Below are 12,105 nucleotides of genomic sequence, written 5' to 3'. Positions count from 1 at the left end.
ATAAGCCATTTTAAGAATCACGAACGTTGATGTGAATACACTTGTTAAACAGAGTGTTTTAAATTCCCTCGGAATTGTCATATCCAGAAAAATAGAAATGACTATGAAATGACTGTAGAAAACTTTTGTCATACTGGAAACGAAGAGACAGAAACACTGCCTATTGCTTTACAAAATACTACGACCAGATCATTACCCTGGGAAGACAAGAAAATATACAGCCTGACAAAGCTAATGAAATAAGACTTAGAATAACAAAGCCCAAAGCCTGGCTAGCATCAATGGGCACGCTAACAGACAATATGACGTAGTCCTAAAAATATGGCAGCTACCAATTCAAACCACATAAAAGAGAATGAGTCCTACTAAGAGCAAGAAGAAGTTTAGATCTACAAGATAATCGTACAGTTCTAATTTGATTCTACATTAAAAGAAAAAGACTGCCGATGAAAAAAGGCGCACAACAGTCCACTCCATAATGTGACATAACACTTTCAAACATGATATCTACAACAAGGCAGGTAACACTTGATGCCACAACCTCGAATATGCCTAAGTGGCAGAGGAAATGTAAATTCAACTGGTTAGTGCAGAAGCCATTTACAGACATTTCAAAGTGTAGTAATGCGCAGCTCACACTGGCCTCTCCAACCATAAGGAATACTTAATGGAACATCAGCATCAGTTTGTGTTAGGTGCGTCATGTCAATTACCGTATTACTGTACTTCCGCCAACACTATATGAGGTTCTACAGTCCAACACTAGTTAATTCTCCCATATTTTACTTTGCTTATTCATTTTCAGCGCATTTATTTTTAACTGTTAATAACTCGTTTACTCGTGTAATATTTCATCCTCCTTTCATTCTCTTTTTTTTTTTACACATGAGATTCCAAAAGAAATCGGTTACAGGCCGTAGTTTATTCGTTAAAGCCATTAGCCTCAATCCCGCTAAGGTAGGGGAAAAACTAACGCAGATGAGTGGGTACCTGGAACATGAAATCCGACAGTAAAACCATTCACAGTCTATCATATTAAAACATCTTGTCAGTGTGAGAGGGATCAAAAGTCAGATTACTGGTTAGACTAACTGTAATGACTTACTAGCCAAGGTCTTGATATTGCTACAAAAATAAGAATTAGTTATTTAATTCACTGACAGAAATATAAATTAGTTATTCAATTCAATAGCAGAAATATCCATCATTTGAATACTATCTGAATTGTATATGAATTTACGGTAAGTTGAAACGAAACAAGTGGGAAAGCTTAAGTGGAAGGCGAATTTCCAAGTATGATGAATGCGTAAGACAGGGTCAAGAAAGCGGGGAGAGAGACGACAGAGCATTATTTTTGGACTCACCCTGACGCCATAGCAGATTCCTTCGTCAGCCAGCTGATGGTCTGGGTGCAGCCATCCTCTGGCGGGTTTGTTGATGAAGGAACCGCCGCCTCCGCCCGCGTGTCCTCCTTCCATCCCGCCCACCCACACCTGCTGTTGCCACCCACCCTCTACACTTACGCCCTCCACGGCATCCGGTGCCCACGGCACGTGCGTGGGCGTCACACTCGGGGGTGGGGGCGCCGGATGATCGGGTGGCTCGTCTTTGGAGAAGGAGGAAGACGAAGGGTAGAGCGACCGGAGATCGAGTCTGAACTTGTGGTTCCTCTCGAGCGATCTGGTGTGTCTGTGGTTGGTCAAGGAAGGCGCAGGGTGGATGCGGGTCCCCTGGTGCCTCTCCAAGGACTTGGAACGGTGGTGCTGCTGTTGCTGTTGCTGTTGCTGCTGGTGATGGTGGTGAAGGTGGTGGTGATGGTGGTGGTGGTGGTGATGACACCGCCCTTTACAACAAGAGTTCAAGACACCACTCCCACTACTGCAGCAGCTGTCGCCGCTACCGCCCGATAATTGCACCGTACTGAACACTGAGTTACTTTTGCTGCTGTTGCTGCTGCTGCTACTGCAGCTGACACTGCAACTGTTGCTGATGCTGTTCAGCCACACTTTATGGAGGTTCTGGTCGGAATGCGATTTCACATTGACGCCGATTTTCTGGAGAGCATTGTCAGACTTGGACTTCCGCGTGAGGGCCCGCGCCTGCTGCTTCTCCCGGTGTTTCCTAAGGCACTTGGCGAGGCTGCCGCCGCCGCCGCCGCCGCCGCCGCTGCCGCCGCCGCCCCCGCTGCTGCTACTCCCGCTGTTGCCCGGGTCCGCGACCACCGAGTGACGCGAGGGCGGAGGGGTGTGGGAGTGCGGGTTGTGTGGGTGGTGGTGGTGGTGGTGAAGATGGTGGTGATGGTGGTGGTGGTGATGATTGGGCGGGGGCGGAACGGGGCTCCTGTGGGGGTGGGTGTAGGTGCGAGAGGCGGGAGTGAGGTGGATGTGGGTTTCGTCGAAGGCGGTCTCCTTGGGGTGGCGCTTGTTGTTGGGGAAGTGGGTGTAGCGGTAGTCGTGGGCCTCGCTGACCCCGACGTCGTGCCTCTCGAGGTGTGGCAGCCGGGACGAGGACGACCCCAGACCCAGGCTCGTCAGATTCCTCCAGGCCGCCTTCAGGGAGGTCAGGGACAGCGGCGACGACTTGCTACTACTACTGCCACTACTACTACTGCTACTACTGATGGAGGTATTGTGGTGGAGATGCGTCGAAGACGAATGGGTGGTGGAGGAGGAGGAGGAGGAGGAGGAGGTCGCGGTGGTGATGATGGTAGTGGTGTTGGTGATGCCCCCACTACTACTACTACTGGTGGTAGTGGTGGTAGTAGTGGTGGTGATGGTGGGCCCGGAGGGCGTCGATGACGATGACGGCGAAGACAAGGAGGAGGATGAAGTGGGTGTGGTGGAGGTGGTGGTGGTTGTGGTGGTAGTTGTGGTAGCGGTGGCAGGCAGCGGGTGATCAACGTCGTCCTGGCAATGGAGACCGCCGCTCACGACGCCGGCACGTCCTCCGGGGGCAGCGTCCCCTTGAACCACCTCCACACCGCCGTACAAGGAGGCGCTCTTACCTGCAACGACACAAGAAATTCTCACATTAGTTTCAGTTCGCAACACAATCATTCTCGCAAAGGAGCGAAATCAACAAGATACTGTAACAGAATACTGACGCCAGACGACGTTGCAAAATAAAAACATATTATGAAATGTATAACAGGCTTCCATATCACTATGGAAGGTTTACAGTATGAATAATAATTATAATACTATATACGAGTTCAATTATGAGAAGGTAAAGGGCATATCCCATATCCAAAAGATTCCCTCACAACGTAAAATTAAGAGATATTATTTGATGATGTTCGGACAAGCAAAAAGTTAACCACAGAGGAGGAAATTGTTCAACTATTCCGTGCGTGAAATTTTGAAATACATGTTAGGTATGTGTGTATGCATACATTTATTAACCAATTCATACAAACAATGGTCCATTTTATATGCAAAAGTTCACATGCCATCAGCAGATTAGCGTTATCGTCCAAGTTTACATATCAATGAACCGATGTTTCTTCCCATCATTTCAGTGAAGCAATAAATATTTTCACAACTCTGAGATTTTTTTTTTAATTTTCACATGAGCCTTAATTATTAATGGGATATAACAACAGCGTGAGAACATACAGTCTCGTACGGAGCTGGTCAATTTACTTATAATAATTTTTTTCCACAATATTAATCCACAAATAATCCATTAATATCGAATTTCGACACTACATATAAAACCTATTCGAAGTCTACTTTATATCATGATGTTTCTTTTTTCCCAAATACCAAACTCTAAAAGCCATTGATGAAAATTTTAGGGACTTAATATTTGAAAACATTAGAATGTCACTAGCAAAATTAGTTACAATGTATAGGTTTTCTCTTTCGCGAACCCTTCTTCCCATAGTTTGGCATTCGCTTAACCCGACGACCGTCCAGTCGGCTCAAGTTTATTACTTGCTTCCAGAGGGTCTACCTTTCATCCTGTTACTTTCGCAGTTTCTTCTCCATTTAAACTCCTCATATCTGACTTTCTCGTTTCACTTTTGGCCGACTCGACTGCATCTCTTACTCATATCCCAAACCGAATTCAAAAAATTTCACAAATCATGTAAGAAAGATTTCGAAGATGGTGCAATTTCCGATGAGGTTCATTTCTATCACCAATTCTGGGGTGGTTCCACGCTCACAATTCATCTAATTATGTTTTGCTTAATCGGATACTGCGTTTCCAAGGTTAACCAATGTGCCTTTGTTGAAGAGGAAAACCATATCAATTATGGGTGCGTCACGTCGTGAAAATAAAAAAAAAAAAAAAAAAAAAAAAAAAAATAAAATCAGATGAATATATTCCTGGTTCCTCCAGCAAGCCTTGGCGCAACAGCTAAAGAGATTCCAAGACTCGCCACCAACGAAGAGCTCTAGATGGCTGTCTGGCTCCCCAGGACCTGTTGAGCTGCAGTTGAGATGAATGATTCTTAGACCGACTGCAATGGAAAATGGCTGAAAATACGACTGCCATTCTTGTCTCCTTGTTCTCGTAATGCCTTTCAAACGGGTCAGATCAGCGCAAATTAACGTGGGATTTGACATTTGAGAAGATCAAAGCGATGGGTCAGTGCCCCTGAACTTTAAACCCAAATGTATATACTTTACGAATTACATCTAAGAATTTCAATTTTAATCTCTTAAAAGAAAGGCATACTTAACGGCCCCCACCCCTAAAACAAAAACAAAACACAAAGAGAAAGGAAAAAAGAAAAGCTAAAATGTTTGTCCTAATAAAACTGAAACTGAAATAAGGATCGGAGAACTATGGAAATTGATTGGTACTTGTGAAAAGGGGGAAATATGCAAGATTTGCACAACCCTTGACCTTGTCCAGATAACTTCAATTAAGGTCATAACAAATCCCCTCATCCTAAACAATCTTTGTGTAAAGTCTCACCTTATGCAACCCCTCCATTTCAAAATTATCACCTTAAGACTTTTTTTCCTTCTACTTCTCCTTGTGACCTTGACCTTTTCCAAATGACGATGTTCAGTGTCTGGCCCTACAATACTTTTGTGTAAAATATGAACGTTAAACTTACGCATTATGCAATAATGTCCCTGATAATACCTTCGTTCACCTCTCCTTGTGACCCTGACCTCATTTAATGAATGACCTTGGGTTACGGTCAATACACAGCCCCCATCCTTATCCAGAGCAGCATTCGGATCCAAAGTGAGCGGCAACCCTTGCATTTTCAAGTTATGGCCGAGACAAGAATTACCCTCTTCCTCTCCCTGTGACCTTGATCTCGTTCACATGACCTTGATTCTAAGTTCTGATACATCCTCTGGTCCTTTGCAACCTTTATGTCAAGTCTGACTCTGCTTTTCACATTTACAGGGTTACAGCCCTACCATAATGTATGACAGTCGGACAGGCAAGAAAACTCGGCTGGGTATAAAAGGAGATTCAAGGGCAACAGGTTCTTATTAGTACAAACTTTCGATCGACATACTGAAAGAGAGAGTTTAAGAATGATATTCTCAATAAACTGATGTGATATTATTCTTAAAAAATTGATACCGAGATGAATTTTTTTTTCCTCAGAAACACAAAAAGTAACTCTCTTAAGTATTGGGTCAATTTGCGACCTCTATCTGACCTTAACCAGGGGTTAAAAGTTAATAAGACAATTAAAAGATTAGTCATGACTTTACGAGCGGGCAAAATTGCAACAGGTAAGTAGATGCCTTTTTCTGGCAGGGGCTTGAAGAAAACAAGAGAAAAGAAGAAACAGTCATTGTCGTGCCGTGTATTTGGGTAATGCTCAAGCTATAGTGTAGTAAACAAAAATTATATTTCCAACAGACTCTTGCTCTAGAACCAAAAGCTTTAGAAATACCTTTTAGTTATTTCGTAAAAAAAAAAATACCAACATAACATGGTACACTCAAGTAGAGACAACAAAATCGTCTCCAATAAACTCACACTTTTTATACCAAGAACGAACGAGCATACATTTACTGCAAATGACATTTTAAAATGCATATTTTTTAGCCAAACTTAACAAGAAACGTTGAGGTAGGTATTCTCTAATCATCATCCACAATCAAAGTGTGGGAAATCAGTCTTGTATACAAGACCAGGAAGATCCATTAAAAGGAAGAGAATTTGTTTAGGGCACAGAGTGAAAGCATGCGCAGGAAATTCTTCGCTCATGTATTAATTCAGTATTCCTAATGAACAGGCTAAAACATGAAAATGAATACATAACTGATATGAATCAGGCTGTAAGATGACAAAGACTGAGCATAATAATCTACATGGGCTCTGATATTTTCTAATTTTACAAATGGCTAGTGTCACAAAAGTTGACTACTTTTCAAAATAAAGACTGTCCACAAATTTGGGCAAACAGAAAATGTGAGTTTGCCCAAGGATTTGAGGGGGGTGGGAGAGGGAGTGGGGACACCTGTTTATAAGCGATCAATGCAAGTTGTAAAAAAACTCGAGACTAAAGCAGTGAAAATGCTTCACATTTCACTCGTGCCAAGAAACTGACGATAAAGAACCTTTTTCAACCCAACAGCTTAAAAAACACTTTCATCTCCCATTAAACATCTGTATGTTTCAGTAATTCTAATTACATCAAACAGACTACAAGATAAAGGCACATATGCAAGTTCTGCAATTACCTGCAATGAACCGATAACTCTTGAGAGAGCAGATTGAAACATTCAACAGTTCAGAGAAAGAAAGAAGTTCAAATAAACCAGCTACATCAGTTAATTCTCCACAGCATCAAAGTTAAACCAGTTAAGGGTAAGTATGTTTGTGTGCATAACAGCATTCCATCATGCCATCTTTCCCCATTTTGACATTTATTTTCATTAAGCCTTGAACAATAAACTTGTCTAGATGACGCAATTCTAGGAAAGAAGGTTTTCCAAATTAAAGACCTAAGTCTAATGCAAACTCTTCTCTTCAGATATACTGCTCGAATAAAAATTAAAAGTTATATATTTCTGAGACATTTTATTCTCTGTATATAAAATTGATACAATTAAAATATGATTTTAGTTATGTTTAAAACATTTCCAGACAAAAGCTTTGTTCGAAGAATAATATTACCAGGAGAAATTTCAATACACTAATTTCAAAGGTAGACCCCGCACAGAACTAATATAATTACAATATGAGTTTTGGTTAGGTTTAATAAGTTATAAGAAACAACAGAATTCGCAGAATAACATTTCCAAAGAAGTTACAATAACCATATTTTAAGGCTTTATGTAAATAAACAGCATTACGAATTACAGCGGTATTAAATATTTATGTAATATATGACATTCTTCGGCTCTTAGGTTCTTCACTGGAAGGGTGGGTAGAGCTCTCGGTCAGCACGCTCTTGGACCAGCGTTCGACTCCTACCGGCCAATGAAGAATTAGAGGAATTTATTTCTGGTGATAGAAATTCATTTCTCGTCATAATGTGGTTCGGATTCCACAATAAGCTGTAGGTCCCGTTGCTAGGTAACCAGTTGGTTCTCAGCCACGTAAAATAAATCTAATCGTTCGAGCCAGCCCAAGGAGAGCTGTTAATCAGCTCAACGGTCTGGTTAAACTAAGATATACTTAACTTTTTTTTTTCTTCGGCTCTTTAATGACATAGGCAATTGCACAATACTAAGTCACTCCAATTTCAAACCAAACTACGCCAGTTATACGAAGAGACACTGAACTATCATTACAGGATTCGAACCTTTCCACAACGACTATAAAAACCAGCAACGCCCTCAGCCAACAATACACCAAGAGGAATCCAAACGCATATCAGACCAGTGCCATTTTCATCTTATACACTTTAGCAACATCTTGGCGGATCTGTAGTTAGTTTGGTAAAGGCCTGAATACTGGATATGGCAGCTCATACTCATTCACTTGCTTACTGTGAAGTATATCCCAGGTGACCAAGAAAACAGTGGCTCTGAACAAAATAAAATCTGTAAATATTAATAGTGTGTGTGTGTGTGTAATCCAAAATGTAGTGCCCAATATGTTCATCCTCGACTTGATTCACTGATGGACCCCTACAGAAAACTATACGATTCAAACCCCTGGAATTTCGAACTGCACAGCAAAGGTAAGACCAGCAAAGGTAAGACAAAAAGTAAAACTCCTGAGAGAGAGAGAGAGAGAGAGAGAGAGAGAGAGAGAGAGAGAGAGAGAAGGGGGAGGGGGTTGTGAAAAGGTGAGCGCCGTTGTGATGTTTAGGGGTAGGGTGGGGAGGGTATTATCACCTTGAGAAGGTCGGCCCAGTCACACATCAACGGAGCAAGGAGCCCTCCCACCCACCCCCAACCAAAGCCCCCATCCAAATCCTTGCCCAACTCGACTGCCTCATCCCCATCTCCCACCCCCTTTCACTAGAACCTCGTCATCAACACACGACGCCATGTTGCGGAGTAGTTCGACTCTCTCTCTCTCTCTCTCTCTCTCTCTCTCTCTGACGAAACATGATGCAGACATCTGCATTTATATATATATATACAAAACTGTTTGGTATAAATCATTGCTAAACTTAAAATACACTGACAAGAATGGTGGGATCAAGTTGCGGGCGAGTGTAATGATTTAGGGGTAAATTACGCAGATGAAATGAATAACCTTCTGCTACAGCACATCCTCTCTCTCTCTCTCTCTCTCTCTCTCACAAACATATACAACTGGATGTTCACAGAATCACACAAGTTAATGTTTAATAATTAACGTATTAAGGTACCTGCAGCAACGTAACCTTCGTAAGAATTATATGAAAGGCCAATCTCTTCATTCATTTTATAACCTGCTGTTTAGGAATTCAGTTACTACAGAGATCAATTAGCTTCAATCTAATTCAAATATTATAGTAACTTTCGCGGATACTTTGTCCTTGCAGTCAACTTTTGAAAAAACAATGAAATTTCCATTTACAGAAAAGTGAATCTAGTAATATTGATAAGCGATTACGCAGCAACTATATGCGAGTTAACTTAATTAACAGTGGCAACTGCTGACATGCACAACTACGGCAATCGTAGGTACTATTAGTATTAGTGTCAAGGCTGCATTAAAATTAAAAGTTGCGGCAACTTCCAGTGATGTCAGGTCGTAACAACAACAGCAACGAAACGTCAGTTATTAGGATGGTGCTAAATGCCAGACTTATACAGGTGGAATCAACGACCATTCAACTGGGCAAAGAATCAGATTCTCTTCTAACTTGGGCTTCCTTCAAATCCGTCGTCATAAGGTCCGTTGAGCTCTGCTTACTCTATAGACGCTCCTTTGGATATGGCTGACCAGAACTCCTTGACTGTACACAGCCATCACTTCCACAGGGTATTGGGTATACTCGATTTCCCATTTCCACAGAAACTGCCCGGAAGTCGGGAATCGGCCTTCAGTCTGGAACTGAGCAACCCACTGCTTTCTTTTGACTACAGTGACAGACCTAGATTTTGACATGTCCGCATCTTCCAGCACCCCAAAATCAGAAACAATAAAACACAAACAAATAATCGCGAAGATATGGGAGAAGCAACAACAAAAGTTTCAACAGCAAGTCAGTCAAAAAACATAATAGCAATAGAAGGGTCATTAACAGCAGCGACAGCAAGAGATAGGCAAGAGAAAAGCAACAGAAACCTACAGTTATCTTGTCAGTAACGGTGGCATTTGAAGCATATTTGGGAAATAAAGTACAGATCACTACTGAGTCAATGGAAGAAGAGACTGTGTAACAACAGCAGCATCAGCATTTTGGTCAATGAAGTAGTATCAACAAGAGCAGAGGTCAATTTTGTTAGTTCAGCACTACGATGTGGCAGGAGATACTAACAGTGACTGCATCAGCGGAAATTCAACCACGCTCCTTCCTATAATATATATCGTGACCTTCAGTCAGTCAACTACTTACAGATTCCATAACTGAAGACTTTGGTTGTACGCACATCCTCATCTTAAATGACATTAAAAAAAATGCTCGGTAAAGAAATGCATAATGTAAACAGTATGCGCAAATAAGATCCGTATATATTACGAACTCGAAGGTACGTATGACTAACGCACACAAAGATTTGAATGCCTAACTTCGACTGACATTCACAGTGACCTGAATTCGACTGACATTCAAAGGGAGAGTTTAAAAGACGAAATCACTTGCCATCTATTTCATCAGCTATACCAATCAACTACTAATGGCTGAAAGTAAATCATTAAAACCTGATGAAAAATAAAAACGCTATAAACAAGCCTAAAGAGTGTATATGTACTGTACATTTACAGTGTGTGTGTGTGTGTATGTATATATATATATATATATATATATATATATATATATATATATATATATATATATATATATATATATATATACATACATATACACACACACACACACCTCTGACCACTGACATCACGAGACAAAAATTAACTAACAATGTATTTCACAACTTGACGGAAATTACTGCACAGCTGTTCCCACTGTTGGTGAATTTACGAGTTTAAATTAACATGAGAAGAAGCTCTGCCCAATTACGAGGTATTACTACGTTACTCGCAAATCGCACAGATAACTATTTTATTCGAAGATGCTAAATTATTTTTAGAGATGAGATGCTTCACATATCACCGTTGGAACCCCAGTGCCACGTCTGTGTTTGATCTTTGAGCAATACGATACAAGGAAAATGAGGATATGCTTCATGTTAAGTCCAGCTTCCATTTCATTACTGAAACTTTCCACTTCCACAAGGGACCTAAACAGTTCCTGATTTTCGACGGCAATCACGCACCTGCTCCCTTCTTACTGGTAGTAAAGCTGAGGCTTACACTTTGTCAAAGATTTGAAGAGAACATCACATACTATAAAACACAATTAAATAATACCCTTCTTAATAGTCTTCTCTTTGCGGTTAATAAAATATACTTTAGTTACTCTCCAGAAATATTTCACCCGCATTTATTTCACTCATTTTCAAGAGCAACTAATTTTCCTCTAAGTCTTCCAAGAACAACCATAGACGAACAAGTTCTTTTTTTCTGTTAAACAAAGCACATAATTTTCAACACAAAAATCATTAAATAACCTTTGGATAGTTTACTAAGTTGCTAATTACTTTATGGTTTCTAAAATATACCAATAATATTTTAAACTGCATTCATCACCTTTTTTTTTTTAAAGCAACTGATCTTCTTCCAGGTCTTGGCATTAAAATGACAACTTTTTTTGTTCAGTAAAAAAAAAATATTCCCTTTTATCTCTATTTCTCAAAATCGAGAAATTAAATACAAAAAGTCAAATATTCAAGTAACAATACCGGAGTTGACCTTTCTAATTTGAGCCCAATTATTTTGGTACCCGAAAATGCTTAGAGAGCGTTACACCTAAAAAAAAAAAAAAAAAAAAAAAAAATATTGATCCTATTTAACAACAGACCAGACCTTTGAATTCCAGCGAGTTCACGAGCGATCTTTCTGACTGCGTAACATTTGAAGCACTGATGAAGTTTTCAAGAAGAGATCTCGGACCGCTCAATACGCTACTCCAATGGGCAGCCTTTGCAACAACGTGTATCACAAGAACACCATCACATATTTATGCTCTCAGGAGTGTGTAACGAAGTTTCGCAAAATTCAGATATTTCGGGTTTTCATACCAGACAAGAATATGGACCTCTCTCTCTCTCTCTCTCTCTCTCTCTCTCTCTCTCTCTCTCTCTCTCTCTCTCGCACACACACACACACACTTGAGTATATTACTTTCTTTTGAAGAAGTAATGCCGTCAATATATTCTTGCTCTTATTATCATCACAAACATTCGCAGAATTCACTTTAACAGGAATTCTATCTTTCATAGAGAGAAAGTTTCATCAAACAAATATCACAGGATTTTCAGAAACTATATTTCAAAACTTTCAGATATTTCAACAGATAGTTGTATGATTATTCTGCGGTCATAAATGAGGGGTAATGCCACTGGCCACTGTGATGACTACGGATAACTTCCAATCTAAGAAAATCAAAAAGCGGCTTCATTCTTTTTCTCTCTGAGTGAATGAAAGAAAAAAAAACTCTCTCTCTCTCTCTCG

At 40.5% G+C, this 12,105-nt stretch overlaps 1 protein-coding gene across 1 annotated transcript in view; it reads right to left on the bottom strand.

The window, feature by feature from the left end:
* Positions 1–12,105, bottom strand: part of Shc (SHC-adaptor protein) — a 104,776-nt gene that overhangs the window by 33,340 nt on the left and 59,331 nt on the right. The window contains exon 2 of the mRNA XM_067131210.1: positions 1,365–3,004. Coding sequence (XP_066987311.1) covers positions 1,365–3,004 — 1,640 coding nt within the window. The remainder of the gene's footprint in view (positions 1–1,364; positions 3,005–12,105) is intronic.

The sequence above is a fragment of the Macrobrachium rosenbergii genome, chromosome 29 (assembly GCF_040412425.1).
Source record: "Macrobrachium rosenbergii isolate ZJJX-2024 chromosome 29, ASM4041242v1, whole genome shotgun sequence".
NCBI lineage: Eukaryota > Metazoa > Arthropoda > Malacostraca > Decapoda > Palaemonidae > Macrobrachium > Macrobrachium rosenbergii.
The sequence above is the reverse complement of the archived record's forward strand: the minus strand, read 5'-3'. Positions and strand labels throughout refer to the sequence as shown.